Source organism: Passer montanus, unplaced genomic scaffold (genome assembly GCF_014805655.1).
Source record: "Passer montanus isolate IOZ18808 unplaced genomic scaffold, ASM1480565v1 scaffold5, whole genome shotgun sequence".
NCBI classification, from domain to species: domain Eukaryota; kingdom Metazoa; phylum Chordata; class Aves; order Passeriformes; family Passeridae; genus Passer; species Passer montanus.
Genome location: NW_024369929.1, coordinates 16,722,300 through 16,743,177, shown reverse-complemented (window position 1 = coordinate 16,743,177; position 20,878 = coordinate 16,722,300). Strand labels below are relative to the sequence as shown.

The window sequence follows — 20,878 nt, the reverse complement described above, 5'->3', positions numbered from 1 at the left end:
ATTCCAGTGAAACCTGGGGGGCCGTGAGGAGTTCACACACGATGGGATCGGGGAGTGCCCTGGCACCTTCCCGGGGCTCTTCAGAGTGCAGGGATCTGTCCCTGTCCTGGGGTGGCACCTGCCCTGCCCTGCCTGCCCTCAGCCACGGGCTGTTGGAATTCTGCCCGGGGTTTAATCAGGAAAACTTTCCCACCAGGGCAGCCATGGACGGCTCATCAGGGAGGGAGGGTGGAATCTGCTCCTTAAGGGTTTCTCCAGGATTTACTGGCTGGACTCCACGGGGGCACGGCAGGAATTCGGGGTCTGCTCCTGACAGGACACTGCAGGCTGAGCAGGGAATGCTGCTCTGCAGCTCCTGCTCTCCTGAGCTGGTAACAGCTCCCCAGTTCCCTGCGGTGCAATTCCAGTGGCACTTTGAACTTGTGAATACTCAGCTGTGCCTGCCTTCTCCAGCAACTGGAGAACAAGAAATCCTTGGAGCACAGAACTCCACTTATACTCACCCCTCAATCCCATTAGTTAAAAGAACTAAATGCAATTTTAAAATTATTTTTTATATATTTGGCTTTAAATTCTTGAACAGAACTGTCCCAGCTGTAAAAAGAACGAGTCTTACCTGTGACTGAGCTCCTGTGCTTTACTGGGATTGCACAAACCTAAGGATGCTGCTGTGTCCCAGTTACTGTCATGGCAACACCCCACAGTGTCAATTTGTGTCCTTAAGCACATTCCTCCGACAGCCCGATTTGCTCACGAGCCTGAGTTTTCAAATCAAAGTTTATTAAAATGTCAAAAACAGACCTTACAGTTCCACATGGAAAGGGAGGGCGTACATGGCACAGGCCTCGGGTAGCAAAGGCAGGGATGCTGCAGGGAGGGCAGCAGCTCACAGCTCCCCAGGGGACAGGGACAGGGCTGGGTGTCCCAGCTCAGCACCGGGAACCCGGCTGGCCTCTGGGAGCAGAGGAGGAGCTGCCAGCTCTGGAGGGGCAGAGGGTGACCCAGGCAGCTCTGCAGGAACGGGTTTTGGTTTTTAAAGCCCCCTCAAGCCCCGAGCAGCACCAAGGGCCCGTCTGGGGCCCTGACTTGGTGCAGCAGCAGCACCGTGGCTCCCGAGGGCTCAGGGACCTCATGCTCAGCTCTTCTCACATCACAAACTCCTCATTTCCAGCAATCATCAGCAAGGAGCAGATGGAAGATTTAATTCTCTGAGTCCTTAATTGCCCCTTCTGCTAAAAATTAAATATTGGATTCATCTGAATATTCAAGAAAGACACATAAATACAAAAGCAGGTACATAGTAAAAAACACTGAACTTCTCAAGCACACTGCTCAGGCCACCACTAGAGAAGGTCTGGTTCTCATCCCAGCTTAGCACAGCCACGAAATTCCATCCTCCTGCCCCTCAGAGAACCAGGAGAGCTCTGGATGCTGTGGATGTGGCTGGAGTCCTTCCCTGGGCTGGGTTCTTCCTGCTTTTCCAGTCTGGAAGCAGCTCAAGGCACAGTGCCACCACTGGCTGCTCGGGATGGGTCCTGAACATCCTTCACCCTGCAGAGGATCCTGATGCAAGGGGAGGAAACTGTGAGCAACTCAGGGGCTCCCTTGGCCTTTTCCTGGCACACAGGGCAGCCAGAGCTCCAGGGAAATGCCTTCCGAGGGGATTTCTCCATCTTTGTGCATATGCACGCTGACTGCTGGAGATTAAGTCAAATGGACAGCACTGGATTACTCCTAAGACAAGCTTAGCACAAAATACAACCTGCAATTCAGAACATTAACAATAAACAGAGCCTGGGAAAGCACAGGGTGTCCTCTGCCAGCAGCCAGGCCCTGCTGTGCAGCCACTCCAAGGGAAGGGTCAAAGGTCCTGCTACTGACTCTGGAGGAACAAAACCGGGTGAGATCCTGGAGAAACGAGCCCAGCCTGCCATGGTATGAGAGGATGTTCCAGCCTGGAGCTGCAATCTGAGCCAGGCCAGGCTGCTCCCATCCCTTTGAGCTCCACACCAAGGCTGCTTTAATCAAGTTCTAGAACTCAAACCAAGGCTCCCGTGCCCTGAGGGCCCTGCTGCCTCCAGCAATCCCAGCCCAATCCCTGCTCCCTGGCCTTGCTGGCACAGGAACTGGCATTCACCTCATCTGCAACGGGGAGCATGCAGGGCAGCTGGGCAGAACATCCCTGGGCTCAGCCCCTCCCCTGTGCAGGGCCCAGGCTCTGCTGGGCTCCCCAAGGTGACTCCAGAACCCCCAGAGCTTTCCTGAATCAGGGAGCAGCAAACAAAGGGGACAGAGGAAATTAATGCTGGAGTGGAGATAATCTCCCCTTTATCTCACTGCACCGCTGGGCCAGCTCACATTTTCCACTGCAAGGATTTCACTTAAGGGATGATGAGGGAGATTAACCAAAGTTTTATGCATCATCTGAATCCTGGGTTTCAAAAGGCCTCAATTAATAATGGTCAGCAATTAATTATCCTTTAGCAAGGGGCTGTAGCTGGGGTTCCCAGTGGAAATCCAGGTTGGCTGAGGAGATGACTCCGTGTGCAAATTTCATATTAAAATTGGGATTTATTCCCACTGGTGGCCTCTGGATCAGGCTGGGCTCCTGCTCACACCACCACCTGCAATCCCTGCCTCTGGGATTTCAGAGGCATTTCTGTGGTTAATGCAGGAGGCACAGAGTCCAGTTTCCTCTGTGATTCTGAGGACAACAGCAACACAACATTTGTCACCAGAATAAGCCAATAAGCCACTCGTGGAGGAAACCCAGGGCCATTTTACAGAGCACATTTTTTCCCCTCTCATTTAAACAGCCAAAAGTCAAACATTTCTACAAAATTCAGGATAAATTTTTCTTTGCAGCTATGTTAGAAACCTGTATCTGAACCAATGCTGAACCAATCCATGGTGACAACAGGCCTGCTTTGTAAAAGGCCCAAAAAATCCTGTTTTGTACAGATCTCTTCTTGCCCCAGTCCGTGCAGGCAGAGGTGTAACTCAGAGCATACACAATGTAAAATTTAACAAATCAAACACCCTGCAAGCCTCCAGTGCTGCTTGTGCTGCACACAACAGCTCCAGTCCAGGCTCAGCCAGAGGACATCCCAAAGTCCTGTGTCACCAGGAGCACATCCACCACGAGAGTCCTCCTCACATTTCAGATGTTTAAAGAAGGCAATTCCTCGTTTCTGGAAGGGAGCTCCCCAAACCATCCCTTCATCTGCATTGCAGCAGCAGCAGCGGCCTCTGGGATCTGTTCTGGTGGCACTGGGGCCCCTCAGCTCCAGGAGTGGTGGGCTTGGCAAAGCAGGAGAGGCTGCAGAGGTCTGGGAGGAAGGAGCCGTTGGCAAAGGGGGAGCATGGAGATTCCTGGTGGGTGTTTGATCCAGTCAGCTCCCCCCGTGGATCAGGGCACTCCCACAGAAGTTTGCAGGACTAAAACTTTATCAAAACCATCCTCAAGTCCATCCCAGTGAGTCCTTCCCACAGCCACATCCAGCTTGTTTGTCTTTCATAGATAAAAAACAAGAAAAAAGATTTCCATAGGAAACTGATTATCACTTTCTCCCCTCCCCCTCTAATATTTTGGCACAAATGCATAAGATATTCACTGCAGATATAAAGAAACAGATAATTGGACAGCACTGACAAAGTTATGAGACTTATTTGGCAAATGTGAATCATAAAAACAAGTGCTAAGGGTTTTTTTCCAGTTGTGGAAATTGTTTGCCATGACAGTTGCTGCAGGGATAAAAAATATTAAACAGTCTGGAGCATGTATGTTTAAAATGAACATTTTATAATACAAGTAAATACACACTCTCCTGATTTCTCCAGGCAAAAACACATCTTAGAGCATTTTCATCAGCTGGAACAGTTTCACACAGAGGGCTGGTTGTGTCTGAGATGTCCTGGCTGCTGCATGTGACAGCACGGGATGCCCCTGCAGGGAGCTCCAGCCAGGCCTGGACATCCATCCCTGCCCCACCTGGACACGCAGCCCCTGGGGCTTTGGAGAGGCAGAGACTGGGAGAACACAGCCCAGAGCTGCTGTGCTTAATGCAGACTGACTGCAGAGCACTGAGCTTGAGCTGCTCCAGCCAGGGCTCCCCACGGGACAATTCTCCCTCTGGGAGCAGCTCCAGTCAAAAATCGCTGCAGCAACACCACAAAGAGCCTCAAACTGGGCTTTTGCTCCATGTGGGTCCAGGCTGATCCATGAGGGCATCATCCCTCAGCCACCAGGCAGGCTCTGCCTCCTTGCTGCAAGTCCAGTGTGGGGAATTCCTTCCTTTTCGGAACATTCCCGCAGGAATTCGTTCTTCAGGGTGCCTGAAATGCCTCCTTCCCCCTGCTGCTGCAGTACCGTGTGGATCAGGGGGGTGGTGAAGGAATGCAGGAGCAGGAGCCATCCCAGAGTCCCACGGGGTCTGGTGTTCCCATCCTGGAGCCCCACAGGCTCTGGTGTTCCCGGGATGCTGCAGAGCCTGGAGTTGTGTGAAGGAAGGGAAAGTTTCCTGGGAGCTGGGATAGCTCCTGTGCCACACACAACCTGGAGGCAGGTGAGCAGTGCCTGCTCTCCACTGAAACAACATCCAGCTCTTTATCCTCACCAACTCCAGCTCCAGATTCCAACTGCAGCGGCCCCAGAGCATCCCGACCAAAGTGCCGACAGTTTCAGTGGAAGTGGCTTAAATGGGTACTTAAAAACAACAACAAAACAAAGAAAACCCGCTTCTCTTTTGTTTTTGAAGCAGATTTTTTTCTCATCGCTTGAGTAACTGGGGAGTTGTTTACTATGCCTCTGCTAAGTGTTGCAGTCTCTGTTCCCCACGGCCCCAGGAGGGGTTTCCTTAGGAGACGCTGGAGCAGCGGATGCTGGGGGAGCCCATCTGTGTCAGGACCTTGTCCAGCCACTGCAGGGGCCCGTTGAGGTGCAGCTCGATCCAGCAGGGAGTGCTGGTCACAGTCTGCCTCCTGCCAGGGGAAGAGACACGACACCAACGTGACCAACAGAGCACCGAGGTGGCAAACAGGAGAGGATTCCAGCTCCTGAGCTGCCTCCACAACCACCCTGGCCAAAGGAATGGCTCTGCTCTGGAACAGCCTCTGGCCTGTGCTGCTGATTTATTTTAAAAACCCACCTTGTCCCTTCACATTTGTTATGGCCCCACAGGAGCAGCTTCCTATTTACTGCTCAGATTTTTCCTTTGCAGACCTTTCCTAGTTAAGACAACAAGGTCCATGTTCACCAAACATGTTCCATTTTCCTATGCACAAGACAAGGGTATTCACTTTTTAGTGTACCCTTGGGTTTTAGTAGAATGTGGAAGTGCTGGGAAGAGCTCACCCCAAGCCCTGCAGATCCTTCCTGCACCCATGGGCCCTGCTGGGCCAGAGCTCAGCTGCTCTGAGCTTCCCCTGCACAAATCCCTGTTCCCCTCCTCTGTCGCTCTCCCTGAGCCCAGACCCCACGGGTATCTCCAGGTGGAAAAGCACAGAGATGGGGAGGAAAAGAAGGAAAGGGAGACCAAGACATGGAGCCAGGGGTTCTCCCTCCTCTGCATGGCCGAGGTCTTGTTCCAGGCAGGGCCAGCTGCTGTGGAGGAGGGAGATTACAAAGCAGGAGAAACAGCCTGGAAACAGCCTCGTTTTACACCCCCACTTCCTACAGAAGCTGTCCTTGGAATTTGGTGATGGGAGGGAGAACCTGAAATCTGTGGGACCAGGGACAACCAGGGGTGAAACAGGAACCCTGTGCATGGCGGGCTGTCCTGAGCTCCCACCACCATCCCTGTCCCTGTCCATCACAGGCTGCTCATGGAACTGGCTGCTCCCCTTCCCTGCACCAAATCTCTGGCACAGAGGAGCACTAAACACCCCATCCAGACTGCCCAAGGGTGAACCAGGAACCAGGGAATGGCCCTCTGGATGCTCCCACAGGAACATCTCCATCTCTGCACCAGATGGAGAACCCTGTGGAAGGAGAGGCAGGGTGGGGAGAGCAGCCAGACGAGCTCAGGCTTTCGGAGCCCGCGGGGATCCCTGGCTTTCCGTAAGTCACGCTCGTCTGGAGCTCAGCAGGGCCTGGCTGGGAGCCAGCCCTGGGCTGCTCCGGCCCCAGCTCCGGACGATTTCAAAACAAAATGGACTCCAAACATCTGGAGAAACGAAGAAAGTGGCAGAGCAGCGTGCAGGGCCCAGGCTCCAGCTGGTCCTGAGGCCTCTCCCCCTCCTGCAGCAGAGCAGCCCTGGAATGGCAGCGACCCCACGGAGCTTTGAGTAAGGCTTTAAAGGGTCCAATATTTCCACATCACCCTGGGCTTAAATCCTCACCAGCTTTCCCTCTCAGAAAGCAGCACACATTTTCCACCAAATTCCATTTCCCCTGCTTGTACCATCCATCCCTGACTGCTCTCCCTCAGATGTCTGCTCACCCGTGGGGTGACAGAGCAAAACTATGGAATTCTCTGTTCCCACAGCATCTCCAGTGTCCTCGTGGGGTCAGAGTGACCACATCATCCATCCCACCCACCAGACCTCCTGCATCTCCATTTCAGCCTCAGTATTCACTGGGAAAAACCTGATCCTGCTGCTCCCACATTCTCCCACTTGCCCCATGGCAAGCCCTAAGGAAAGGATCAGGAGATTTAACTATATATAATATATAATTATATTTTTTTAAAATAGATTTTTTTCAAGCCAATCTGCTTTTGTTTTAATCCCATTAGTTCCTAATAAAAGAAGCATTAAATCCAGCCCATGGGAAGCACTCACACTCACACTGTACTTCCACAAGGGCATGGAGGGACAAGGGGACAAGACACAGGGAATGGATTCCACTGGCAGAGGGCAGGGTTAGATGGGATATTGGGAAGGAATTCCTGTGAGGGTGGGCAGGCCCTGGCACAGGGTGCTCAGAGCAGCTGGGGCTGCCCCTGGATCCCTGCAAGTGTCCATGGCCACGCTGGAGTAACCTGAGACAGTGAAAATTGTCCCTGCCCATGGCAGGGGTGGCACTGGATGGGCTTTAAGATCCTTTCCAAAGCAAACATTCCAGGATTCTATAATCCTGTCTTGATAGAAGTGCAGTCTTAAGACACTCAACCTACCCAAAACATATCTAATCTTAAGAAAAAAATATTCTATTTCCTACATGGACCATGTGGATTTATCTGTGTGCTCCAGATAAAGCTCTTGCTTCCTACCACACGTGGCCTTCCAGGTGTATCCCACAAAGAGACCAGACCAACCATTCCCAAGAGCCACAGCCTATCCGTGTTCCTGAGCAGACACTGGGCTCATTCTCCCTTTCCTAAGAGCAGTGCCAGCTCAGCAGGGCTCTCCCAGCTGAGGGCTGTGGAAGAGCAGAGCCCAGGGTGATCCCCAACACGTTCCCAAGAGCTACAACCCATCCATGGTCCTGAACAGGCTGATTCCCCTTTCCCAACAGCACTGCCAGCCCAACAGGGCTCTCTCAGCTGGGAAGTGAGGAAATGCAGAGCCCGGGGTGATCCCCAGCCCATCCATGCCCCTGGACAGGCTGATTGCCCTTTCCCAAGAGCAGCACAGCCCAACAGGGCTCTCTCAGCCGGGAGCTGAGGAGGAGCAGAGCCCAGGCTAATCCCCAGCCCATCCATGCCCCTGAACAGGCTGATTGCCCTTTCCCAAGAGCAGCACAGCCCAACAGGGCTCTCTCAGCCGGGAGCTGAGGAGGAGCAGAGCCCAGGCTAATCCCCAGCCCATCCATGCCCCTGAACAGGCTGATCCCCCTTTCCCAACAGCACTGCCAGCCCAGCAGGGCTCTCTCAGCTGGGAGCTGAGGAGGAGCAGAGCCCAGGCTAATCCCCAGCCCATCCATGCCCCTGGACAGGCTGATTGCCCTTTCCCAAGAGCACTGCCAGCCCAGCAGGGCTCTCGAGCAGAGCCTGGGGTGATCCCCAGCCCATCCATGCCCCTGGACAGGCTGATTGCCCTTTCCCAAGAGCAGCACAGCCCAGCAGGGCTCTCCCGGCCGGGAGCTGAGGAGGAGCAGAGGCCAGGCCCCACCTGTACTCGGCGCCCCAGCCCTTGACGAAGCTCATGCGGATGGTGCACATGCGGGTCAGCTGGTACACGGCCTCGAAGCCCTGGTTCACTGACTGCGCCAGCAGCGCCGCGAACTCCTGGTTGTTAAAGATCTTCAGGTTACAGCCTGCGGGAAAGGACACAGCAGGGACATTGGTTTGATGGGACCGAGAATTCCAGGCTGCCTTCCCTGTCCTCAGAGCCCAGAGGCAGGAATGGAGGCTGGCACATTTTCACAGGAAGAAGGAAAAGGGGAGAATTCTGAATGCCAGAGCCCCCCAGCAGACTGTGACTGAAGAGACCAGGCTTGGGATCCTCCTGTGGAAGCTCCTTCTCTCTCCTGGACACTGTTTCCTTCCTCTTGTAATTTAAAACCTCACTAGGACTGAGCACTCACCAGCAGAGATCCCTGCAGGGCCTGGAGGGGAGGAATGCAGAGGCTGAAAACAGGAGCTCCCTGTGCTGAGTCTGTCACAGAACGGGGAAGCTCTGAAGTGAAACCCCTCTGACACGCCAGGAAGCAGCTCTGAGGGTTAAAGAGGCTGCCAGGGCTGGTGGCAGGACTGCTCCTGCTAAAATCCTCTCTCCAGTTTCACTATCATGTGCCAACTCCTTTTTAAACACAAGTTTTCCCCTTGACGTTTAGCCCCAGCTAAACAACTGAGAACAACTTATTCAACTGTTCTTAGGGGGGAAAGGTGAACTATAATAACATCCTTCATAGTTTACATAAATAAATAAATGCCCCACTTTTTAAAAAGTGTTGCTATGTTTGCCTTCTCCCAGATAACCATAAACAAGTTAAACTCTGAAACCAGGCACTCAGCTAAGGCTCATTTGGGATTACACATGGGCCAAGGCTGAAAAACAACACTTGGAGTGGGATGAATTGTGTTTTGCTAAAAATCACTTTGTGAGCCTGCTCTCCTGGGCTGGACTCATCTGGTGTGGAGCAAGGGTGACCACAGCAGCTGCAGGAAGCACTGCCCACTTCTGGAGCCAGGGAAGAGCCCAGGGGCTGCAGTCTCAGGGAGCCTGAAGGGAAGTTTGAAGGGTGGAGGGCCAGGCTGAGCTCTGGGGAGGAGGAATAACCTCCAGGAGGATCCCAGTGCTGGACCCCAGCCCTTGGGAGCACTTGGGATCAGCCTCTCCATGGGGGAGAGTGGCACTGACTCAATCCTGTCAACAAAGCAATGAAGAAACTGCTCCAAACCCAGCAAAGATTTGAAGAACAGGCGGCCAAAGACTGTGGCAAAAGTGGGGAGAGCTGGATCCAAAAACTGTGCCTGAGCTGGGTCTGAGCGGAAATGTGGGCTTTTCATGTCTGCAGATGCTGACTGCAGCCAGGGTGGACTCCTGTGATGTGGTGGAGAATTAAGTCATAATTTGCAGCACTGGCAGCTGCATCTGAGAAAGGAAACCCATTAGGATGGGCCAGAGCTTGGAGCGTATGGATCTCCTCTCAAAAGAAAAGAATTCAAATATTTCTAAACAAAGAAGTTCAGTTTTTAAATATATACAGGCTTTTAACTGTAAAAAAGTCAGCTTGTGTAAGCTTAGCTAAGTAACTAAATTCCATTTCAAAGAGCATCTCCTCTCTCACCAGCTTTTTGCATTTATCTAACAAAAAAGCCTTTTCTTCCAAATAGATGAAATAAATTATCTTGTAATCTTTCAGCAAAAACTTCAGACTTTAATCAGAATGAGGTGTCTGCAAATGTGATTTCTTTAGAACAAACCAATTCACACAGAGGAAGGGATTTTACTAGAGACCAGAAAAAAAGGAACTATTTAAATCTATTATGGGTGAATCTAAATTAAGAGAAATTTCTTACCATTATTTAGAGGCACAAACAAAATTATCAACGTGTCTGTGAGATAATTATGATACAACAATGGACTGATAAAACACTGAGGGAACAGTGGCAGATTCTGCTCTAAGCTGTGCTTAGATTCTGTTCTGTTGGATGAACATAGTGCAACTTTTAAACCTCCAAAGAAACTTCCTTCAGCAATACCTCCATCCCTTAAGCTACAAAAGTGCCCTGCTTGAATTGTCAAGTGGCTTCTAAAAGAGTAAAATAGATTTTCCAAAGAATTTGTGGACTGCCTTCCCTGGAAGTGCTCCAGGCCAGGCTGGACGGGGCTTGGAGCAGCATGGGGTAGCGGCGGGTGTGGAAGGGGATGTTCCAACGCAACCCAACGCAACCAACCCAGCCCACTCTGATTTTACAGAAGGCCGGCGTGCCCTGAAGCCGGGCCGGGCTGCGCCCTTACCTGGGGGGATCTTGCAGACCGTGGCCGGGTGCCAGCCGTAGCGCTGGTTGCAGTTCGGGGACTGCACGAAGATGGCGCTGTCGCTGAGGCACTCGGCGAACACCTCCCCGCCGATGTAGTACAGCCTCACGCCGCGGCCTGCGACACAGCGCGGGTCAGCGGGGACAACACCGGGAAAAACACCGGGAAAAGCTGACCCCGGGGCTGGGATGGCTCCCTCAGGGGAGATGAACCGGCCCAGGGGCTGGGATGGCTCCCTCAGGGGAGATGAACCGGCCCAGGGGCTGGGATGGCTCCCTCAAGGGGGATGAACTGGCCCAGGGGCTGGGATGGCTCCCTCAAGGGGGATGAACTGCCCCCGGGGCTGGGATGGCTCCCTCAGGGGGGATGAACTGCCCCCGGGGCTGGGATGGCTCCCTCAGGGGGGAAAACACCGGGGGAAACTGCCCCAGAGGTTGGGATGGCTCCCTCAGGGGGGGAAAGCTGACCCCGAAGCTGGGACGGGCTCCCTCAGGGTGGAAAAATGCACCAAGGGCTTGGATGGCTCCCTCAGGGGAGAAAACACCGGGGAAAACTGCCCCGGAGGCTGGGACGGCTCCCTGAGGGGGGAAAAATATCCGGAAAAATTGCCCCCGGGGCTGGGATGGCTCCCTCAGGGAGAAAAACCACGAGGAAAACCTGACCCTGGGGATGGGATGGCTCCCTCAGGGGAGGTGAACTGCCCCAGGGGCTGGGATGGCTCCCTCCGGGGTGAAAACAGCCCCAGAGGTTGGGACGGCTCCCTGAGGAGGGAAAAATACCCAGAAAAATTGACCCCGGGGCTGAGATGGCTCCCTCAGCGGTGGGGGAAAACTCTCAGAAAAACTGACCCTGGGGCTGGGATAGCTCCCTCAGGGTGGAAAACAGGGGCTGGGTATTTGAGGAGGAATTTTGAGGAGGGGTTTTGAGGAGAGGTTTTTGCGGAAGGGTTTTGAGGAGGGGTTTTGAGGAGGGGTTTTAAGGAGGGGGTTTTTGAGGAGGGGGTTTTTGAGGAGGGGTTTTTGAGGAGGGGGTTTTTGAGGAGGGGTTTCTGGTGAGGGGTATTTGAGGAGGGGTTTCTGTGGAGGGGTTTTTGAGGAGGGGTTTCTGGTGAGGGGTTTTGAGGAGGGGTTTTTGCAGGTGTCCCCGGCAGTGAGTTACCGATGTGCCGCCGGGTGAGCTCCACGGCCGCGTTGCGGTTGACGTTGGACAGCAGACCCAGGCAGAAGCGCTCCGAGTTGGAGGGGTCGGTGAAGCCATCCACGGTCATGGAGGGCTGCGAGGCGTGGAAGGTCTCCCCCACCCTCTGGTTGAGCTCGTAGTAGGATATGGAGCACCAGAAGGCCGGCTCGCAGTAGGTCACGGGCTGCAGGTCTGCACCAAACAAAAGCCAAATCAGCCTCAGCAGGGGAAAGGAGGGTGAAAAAAACCCCAAACAGCTGGTTTGGAATATTGTTCTGCTTCATTCCTCAGGCTCATGTCAACCAAGGTTTCATTTTAATGGACCACAGCAAGGAGGTGACATCAGCCCTGGAGCTTCTGGCACGTGGAGCAATCACAAATAGTCAAAGGCATTACTCACTTAGCAAGTGGGGTGTCACTGAGCAGCCTCACACTTGGGGAAATTAAATAAATAAACTCAGCTTTACTAGGAAATGTGGGATCCTTTTAGGTAGTCAGTTCCTTAAGGAAATAAAGAAAAGGAAGGAACAGAAAATCTTGGAAAGCATAAAGCACAAACCTGCTGTCCACAGCACAGGTGTGCTGCACCATAAATCTGTGCACTTCCAACCAGTAAATCCACCCTTCCTTTTCACTGACCCTGCTGTGACCCCTCTGGCACTGCTGAAACCAGTAGAGTCTGAAATATCTCCCAAACTGCCTTTAACACTGGCATCAAAGTGATTTGAAAACCTTCTCCCAGTGCACTGGATCTCAAACCATGCCAGGAAAATCCCTTTTCCCAGCAGGTGAAGGCTCAGCTCTTCCCCTGGGGTCCTGGTTTGCCTCGTGGACTGAAGCTGAGGAGCAGAGGGAGTTGAGGCAGCCTCAGTGGGTACTCAGCACTGAGTGATTTCACTGCTCCCACTGAAGCCCAGGAGACTCCAGCAGAGCAAGGTTCAAGGAAAATTTCCTGGAAATGCAGCCCAGGGAGGTGCCCAGCCCTGCTGAGAGCCAAGCTGAGCAGGGGACTGCAAAGCAGACCCAGCCAACTCCTGAGGGCTGTTCCCCACATCCAGTGCAGGAGAAGAATCCCCTCCAGCCCTCCCCGAATTTATCACTTCATCCCCATTCAAATGGTGCTTAAAGACAGAACAGAAGAGCTCCCATCTGGCCAAGGAGTTAACATCAAGCAGCAAAACCCAGCTTTTGCCACATCTTTCTTTCCCATCTGCTGCTCCTGCAGGGCTTAGGAGAATGGGGGGCTTAAGAGATCAACTCCAAAAAAATCCAAGAGAGGTTTTCACCACCCCAGCCTCCTCTCACACTGACCAGGGTCTCTGCAGAGGTTTGGGAGTCTTTTCTCACCTGTACCTGTTACTCCATAACCTTCAGGCACAGGTTCAGCAGCCAAAAGACATGTTGGCTTCCTCCCCACTGCTGGAAGAGTTCCCAAAGTAGCCATTCATCAGGAAAATCACTTTGGTTTCTGCTTTGTTACAGCTTTGCTGACAGCAAATAAGGAATTGAATAGAAGTACATCTGGGGAACTCTGCAATCCTCCATGAAATTTGGAGTTTGCACCATTCCCAGCTTCTTTGACTTGCCACTTCCTCACATTTGAATTTTCTAGCTCAAAGCCTCTCTCTTGATAGAAACAGATTTCACCCATCCAGGAGTGACACAAGTTTACTGTCCCTGCCCTTTTCTCCTGCACGGCCCATTTGGTGTTCCCACTGGAAATTGCCACACCAGGCAAGTTTTTCCAGCAGCAGCTGTGGCCACCTCAGGACTGCTCTGGGCTCTGTAGCCCAGCACAGTTTGGAGAGAGGCCCAGCAAACACCAGCTCTGCCCAGAGCCTCCCAAGGTGAGTGCACCCACCAAAGAAAACAGATCAGTTCCACATGACTGGGCTCCTGCTCCACAGAAAGTGCTTTTCTAATCAAAAGGCTGCTCAGCTCCAGAAAAATCAACTTGTGTTGATCCTTAAGTAATATCCTCAGGTTGGTGTTATTCAAGTTATAAAAACACTGAAACCTCTCCATGGTTTTGTGGTCCTTTCCTTCAGAAACCACCTCCACCTCGCTGGGGCTCAAGGGAACTGTGGATTCCTCACTGAAGGATGTACAGAAATTTTATTTCTGGCTTATCTGCAGCCTGAGGAAAGACGTAAACCAACAAATCCTGGTTTGAGGAAAAGCTTGTCTCTAAAAACTGCAACCAAGTTTTTTATGATGCTGCTTTCTCCTGTGATTTGTAGTTTTAAACTTCAGCTTAAGCTGCTGTGGGATGGGCAAGTTCTCTCTTGTGTTAGAGCTGTCCTAAATATTCATTTTCAATTTATGGCTTCAGTGTTTGGGGAAAAGGAAGAGAATGCAGCTCTGCTGAAGCCAAAGAACCCTGTGGGGGTAACACAATCAATAAAACAGGATACATGAAACCCAGCAAAATCCTGCCTGAATCATCTCTGCACAATTTCAGCCTTGACTCAGAAACAGCTCTGCTGTCAGAAGTGTCCTCTGGGCCCTGGGATGGTCCCAGTCCTGCATCCTCTCTGCCAGATCAAAGGTCTGGGGAAAATCTGCTGCCTGCTCTGCTCCCCCTGTGAGCACAGGGAAGTTGTTGCCCCATTTCAGGGAATGTGTCTGATCAAAACAGGGCTCACAGCTCACTGAGAGATGTTTCCAACCATGCCAATCCCAGCCCCCTCCTTGGAAATGAGATGTTCCCTTCCCTGTGCAGCCAGGGAAGGCTGGCTGTGCCCTGGGACAGGGGACAGAGGGACGTGGATGTGAGCAAGGGCCATGTGCTCACTGCTGTGACAGTTCCTGCGTCAAGCCCTTCCGTGGAGCAATCCCTGACAATGGATTTCCTGTGCTCCAGGGATGGCCCCCTCGGAGCAACAATGTGTGTGTGACCACAGGGCTGCTCCCCAGCCAGCCTCCTCTCCCTGACTTCATTCCCAATGCCCACAGAATGCTGGCAGCTCTCCTTTCATTTTGTTTTTAGTATTCCCCTCAGTTTGTGTTTCAGCAATAGGGAAGAGATCCTCGGATATCTGTGACTTCCACTTAAAGCTTTTGTTTGACAACTGAAAACTTGACAACTGTAATTTGGAACCAAAACCCAACACTTCCAACTCCAACACAATCTGAAAGGAGAATTAAAAAAAAAAGTCCCAATATGTTACCTTGCAACGCTTTTGTGCCTGGGAATGGAAAGATGAAATTCCCTGAGCTCCTTCCACCCCACGTTTCAGACATGGAAAACCTGCCCTGGCCCTCGAGGTAACCCTGCCCCTGGTGTCACACTTGGTTTGCCTTGTGCTGCTTTATTGCCTCTGGAGCTCCCTGGAATATGGCCATGGGATTTAGGTCCAAAGTTCAGTTTACACAAAGTGAACTGTCTTAGAAGCTGCAGGTAGTTCTGCTCAAATCCACAAAGCAATCCTGGGACATTGTTTTCTTCATGGCAAAGCCCCTGCTCTGCTGAAGAGCTGAGAAACTCCCTCCTTGCACACGCTGCTGTGGGGTCTGGATTTCTGTTCCATTTTCTCCACAGATACACACAGAAAGCCTCAATGGACTCCTGCAGAGCAAAGTCCAGCCCTAGACAGTGGAGTTTGCTTATGCAGGAATTACAGGAGTGCTGCAGCAGGTCAGCAGCCACCAGCAGCTCCTTGCTGGGCTCTGACCCTCAGGCTGAAGGTCTGATTGCCCTGAGAGCAGCTCCTTGCTGCAGATAAACCATTTACAACACTCATGTGATGACAATTTTGCCCTTGGACACTTTTAAGTGTGGCTCAGCAGCTCTTTCATTTATTATTTCATAGCTTCCTCAAAGGCAAAAAATTTACAATAAAATTAAAAGCAACAAGAAGTTCTTCATTTGTGGAAGCGCCTGCCTGAGAGCAATAAATATGGTTTGCAAGAATTCAAAGGCATTTTTTAATGCTGGTAAATTAAACTGCTTCTCTGCTGTCTGCTCCTCAGACTACAAAGAGACTCCTCGTGCTTTACCAGCTTCACCTGCTCCTTTTTTTGTCCCCAGACAGCACCTGAGCCATCTGATGTGTTACTAACCAGTGTCCCTTCAGGAAGGATCTGGGGGATCTGCTTCCTAGGAAATCCTCTCTGCCTTGTGGAAGGCACATACCACTTGCCAGGTTGAGTTTGTTACATGGAATTGGCTTTTTATTTTTAGGTAAAAAAAAAAAAAGGAAAATTGCAGGAAAAACTGCAAGAAAATCTCATCAGCTCCCAGGCAGCCATACATTTTCTTCTTGGGCTGTAGCAGTTAAAGAAATAAAAGTTTTGTGTCACCATGGCAATATTTAAAAAAAAAAGGGAGAAAAAAAAAGAAATCCTCTGTTCAACAGCCCCAAGATATCCAAAAGTCAGCCAATGACTGACAAATTTTGGAGCAGTGTCAAAGTCCTGCGTGCCAGGATTAAAAGCATATGTAAACTTTATGGCCATGGTTATTCCAGAGGAGTCTCAAGTGGGCTCTGTCTGCTGCCTTAATGAACAGTTGGGGAGCTGATCCTGCAGCCAGGCAGAGCTGGGAGGGATTTTTATGGCACAGCAATTCCAAACAGGGCAGGAGCTCAGTGATGGAGATCAGAATGAAAATAAAGGGTGGAACTTCTGAGGTAAGAGAGGTGCAGAGAGAGCCACAAAAGCTCTCGTGGTGTCTCAGAGGTTCAGCTGCTCTCCCTCCTCCTCAGGGTTCCCTGTTTCTGTCACAGGTGTGGGGTGAGTCAGTGCCAGCCATGGTCTGACAGAGTCCTTGGGGCTGGAATGTGCTCCCTGTGCCCAGATGGAGCTGGGGGGAAAACAACTCCAGATTGCAGAGTTTGGGTGAGGAAAAGCAGCTGGTGTGAGCCAGAGCAGCATCTGTGCTTTGTGCATCTCCCCCACCACCAGCAGCTCTGGTGCTGCAGGAGTGCTGTCCATGGCCTCTCCATTCCCTGGCATTCCTGCACATTCCCTGCTTATTTGGGCTCTCCAACCCCATACCAACCAGTCTGCTCCACTTCTCTCTGCTCAGTCTCACAGAATCACAGAATTCCAGGATGGGCTGGATTAAAAGGGACCTTAAATCCCATCCAGTTCCATCCCCTGCCTTGGCCAGGGACACCTTCCCCTGTCCCAGGGTGCTCCAGCCTGGCCTTGGACACTGCCAGGAATCCAGGGGCAGCCCCAGATCCTCTGGGAATTCCAGCCCAGCCCTCCCCACCCTCCCAGGAACAATTCCCTGCTCACATCCAATCCAAAGCTGCCTCTGGCAGTTCAAAACCATTGGAATATTGCAAAAAGTGCATGACTTCAACAGCATCATTCCAATGTCACCCTCTTGACTGTAATCCCAGCTCCCAAGATCATGTGCTTACCCAGGTTGTGTGCTGGAGACATGGGGTTTGGTGATAAGTTTGGAGAACCTGAAAATCAAGATGGGGTAATTATTGCTACGGAATCTGCACCAGGAAAACATTCACAGGATCTGCAGGGCTGCCCAGGCTTGTTGGAGGGACAGCCCAGTGCTCACTGCAGGCTCAATTCTGACACTGCAGCTTCTCTCATGTTCACTACTCCTTACATATCAACTTGCTGCCCCTTCACAGGGAATTCACTGGAGTTTAACCCTTTAACTTTCCAAACTGAGCAGCACTTGGCTGTTTTGCTTTCAGGTATCATCCTGACAAACCCAGTTAGCTGGGCATTAAAGAGCTCGGGTGTACATTGCCAGACAAAATAAAATTAAAACCATAACACTTTATATCCCAAATCCTGCTGGGTTTGGGACAATGGAGTATTGGATCAGGTTACACAGATCTGACCAAAAAGCTGTCAGAATTTTATCCTCCATCATGTAAATCTGCCACCAATTCTGGGCCTATATTTTCAGTATCTGCACTTGGATGTCCCATGGATGCAGACAGATGTTACAGCCCATTTTTATTTTTCCTTTCACACTGTTCTGAGCTGGTTGCTTTATTTTTTTTTCTATAATCAGGGAAATCCATGACATCTGAACATTAATGTGGGCTATTTGAACATAATATATGAATTATTTGAACAAAAATTAGGTACCCTCATTCCAAACCTGGCTACTTCTTTTCGTGGCAATGAGAGAAAACCTGGACATTCAACTTCCTTTGGGATACAGCCACTAAATTAAAACCCCAAAGGTGACTCACCTGCATCCATGCTGGGGTTCATCTGGTGGTCACTGGTTTCTCCATCCTCACTCAGATAGCCTGGAGGAGGGGTCTCTGGAGGCACAAAACCATCACGCTGTCAGTGCAACTGAAAAGTCTAGACTTTAGGCACCAAAAACATTCACTTTGTCATTCACAAGGAGCTCAAATTCTTTTTTATTACTTTTCTTTCTCAAGCTGCTGGAAGGAGGAGCCAGCACAGCCAGGATGATATCCATATTTGTGAATAACAGGAGGGGGAAAACAAAAAAATCCGGATTTTCAGTCCCATGAAACTTTAAGCCATGGAGGCAGTTTTCTGTCCACATATTTCTCCTCTCCTGGAGTGCAGCTGCATAACTAGTCCATGCAAATAAGGTGTAAATTGCTTGTAAAATAGATACATAAATAGACAAGCTCAATTCCATCAGAAATTTGGAGAGTTTTACTCAAAATGGCTGAATTCCATTCAAATCTCAACCCGGTAAGGGAACATCCAGTTTAGATTTCACAACAAACTGAGGCTGTTCCCTGAATGAAGAGGTGAGTTTAAACCCAACAAAACAAAGCCATGAACATGCTGAGTGCCCCCATTCCCAATTCCCAGCTATTTCTGCACTCTGCAGCTCCAGAGGAACGCTGGACAGGCAGACTCCCAGTCTGGGATGCCCAGGCAGGATTCCCTGTGCTCCCTGACCCTTCCCTCTGCTCGCTGGATGGAAGACACAAGGTACCTGGAATGTAGTTGCTCTGGGGCTCGATACCTGCAGGGAAGTTAGTGTTCTCTGGGATGGAGTGGCTGTAGTCATCCAGGGGCGGGAACTCGGCCGGAATCTCCGTGTGCCGAGGCACCAGCACCGGGGGCAGCACTGTGCAACAACCACAAAGTCAGTGAGTGGAACAGCAGGAAACCAGGAGAAACCAGGCTGCAGTGACAGCTTGAAAGACAGGGGCCCGTTAAGGGACAGGATTTGAAGTTTGCCTCTGGAATAGCAGCAGCAGGTGAGGATGCTGTTGATTCCCAGCTGGGAATGGGATAGAGCTTATCTGAGCACATCTGGTCTCTCTGCCCCCTTCCAGCTCTGCCTGAAACACCATTTAAGAGCTGGTGCACCCCATGATTCCCAAGGAATGAGTTTCCCATAGGATGGAGCAGGCAGTGGGATTAGCATAAACATCCTGCCTGGCTCTGCAGATCTGTGCTGACACGCAGCAGAAGCTCCTGCAGCTCCAGATCAAAGTCTCTTCCAGAGGCAGGAGGAGACTCCAGAACAGGAAGCTGGGAGCTGTTCTTAGACCCAGCTCAACAGTTTATCCTTAATTTAACCCCAGCAGTGAGGGATGCACAGAACACTGCTGTGGTTCCTGCTGTGAGTTATGTGCACATAGTGCCACACTGGGAACCTGCTCACTTGGATTTCATCAATTCCCAACGATATTTTCCCCCTGGGTGCAGGTTCATAAATTATCCTACTCCACAGAGTAAGGGATTATCACCAATAATAGACCCACTGTGCCTGGGAATGCCCTGGGAGCTGCCTCCTGCTGCAGGAGAGGCAGAGGAGGGCAGGGATTTCCTGGGAATGCCCTGGGAGCTGCCTCCTGCTGCAGGAGAGGCTGGGGAGGGCAGGGATCTCCTGGCAATGCCATCGGAGATAGCTCCTGCTGCAGGAGGGGCAGAGGAGGGCAGGGATCTCCTGGCAATGCCATCGGAGATGCCTCCTGCTGCAGGAGAGGCAGAGGAGGGCAGGGATCTCCTGGCAATGCCCTCGGAGATGGCTCCTGCTGCAGGAGAGGCAGAGGAGGGCAGGGATCTCCTGGCAATGCCATTGGAGATGGCTCCTGCTGCAGGAGAGGCAGAGGAGGGCAGGGATCTCCTGGGAATGCCATCGGAGATGGCTCCTGCTGCAGGAGAGGCAGAGGAGGGCAGGGATCTCCTGGCAATGCCATCGGAGCTGGCTCCTGCTGCAGGAGAGGCAGAGGGGCAGGGCTGTGGTGTACCTGGGGTCTCCACTCTCTGGTAGTGGTAGGGGTTGACGCAGACCTCGTCCTTCTTCATGTTGAAGGCGAACTCGCACATCTCCATGGCGCGCAGCTCGTGGTGGCTGTGCAGGTCGGGCCAGCGCCACAGGCGGCAGTAGATGACGTGGGGGAGGCCCTTCCTGTGGGACACCTGCAGCCGCCCATCCAGGGACCTGCACAGGGACACAGGGGTGGCTCTAGCCTGGCACGGTCACCAACAAACACCCAGCATGGTCACCAACACCTGGCACGGTCACCCACAAACACCCAACATGGTCGCCAACAAACACCCAGCGCTGCCAGGCCGCTGCTGATGCCCATCCCCTCAGGGCAAGGATTTCCCTCCAAAAGCATGGGATCCCAGCCTGGTTTGGGTTGGAAGGGATCTTAAAGGTCATCCAGTGCCACCCCTGCCATGGCAGGGACACCTCCCACTGTCCCAGGCTGCTCCCAAGCCCCAGTGTCCAGCCTGGCCTTGGGCAGTGCCAGGGATCCAGGGGCAGCCACAGCTGCTCTGGGAATTCCAGCCCAGCCCTCCCCACTCTCACAGGGAACAATTCCTCCTCAATATCCCAGCTAACCCCACCCTCTTTCAGTCTGAAGCCATTCCCTGTGTCCTGTCCCTCCATCCCTTGTCCCAAGTCCCTCTTCAGCTCTCCTGGATCCTAGGCCCTGGATGAAGCATCCTCAACAAATAATATTTGTTTCATGCAACAGCTCTGCTCTGGATTTACTCTTGGATGTCTGGATTTTTGAATTTTTCTTTACTATTTTACGGTCGATTAGGAGGCAGAGACAAAAGCTACAGCCAGTAAGAACAGGACAATTCAGGGGTACCATGTGTCCTGAACAAGCAGGGTTTGCACAGCTCTCAGCCATCTCTGCTGTGCTTGGAAAGGTGTTACACCTTAAAACGTGTGTTAATAAACCTGGACTTCTAAAACACAGATAGATGAAATTTCATTGTCACAAAATCAATACAGATAGCATTTATGTAAATTTATCTACTATGTCTATATAAAGTTCAGGAACCTTACAAACAACCAAGACTTCCAGTTTCATTTTCCAAGTTGCAGCTTGAAATCAATTATAGAGCTTTTACAACATTGCTTGTTTTTATTTTTACATCT

The 20,878-nt window shown here is 51.6% G+C and overlaps 1 protein-coding gene across 1 annotated transcript in view; it reads right to left on the bottom strand.

Moving 5' to 3' along the window:
* Positions 1-1,180: 1,180 nt before the first annotated feature.
* Positions 1,181-20,878, bottom strand: part of SMAD3 (SMAD family member 3) — a 68,138-nt gene continuing 48,440 nt past the window's right edge. The window contains exons 2-9 of the mRNA XM_039723567.1: positions 19,728-19,921; positions 18,461-18,595; positions 17,727-17,801; positions 16,920-16,967; positions 11,527-11,739; positions 10,348-10,485; positions 8,053-8,197; positions 1,181-4,980 (exon numbers count right to left, since the gene is read on the bottom strand). Coding sequence (XP_039579501.1) covers positions 4,857-4,980; positions 8,053-8,197; positions 10,348-10,485; positions 11,527-11,739; positions 16,920-16,967; positions 17,727-17,801; positions 18,461-18,595; positions 19,728-19,921 — 1,072 coding nt within the window. The 3' untranslated portion in view covers positions 1,181-4,856. The remainder of the gene's footprint in view (positions 4,981-8,052; positions 8,198-10,347; positions 10,486-11,526; positions 11,740-16,919; positions 16,968-17,726; positions 17,802-18,460; positions 18,596-19,727; positions 19,922-20,878) is intronic.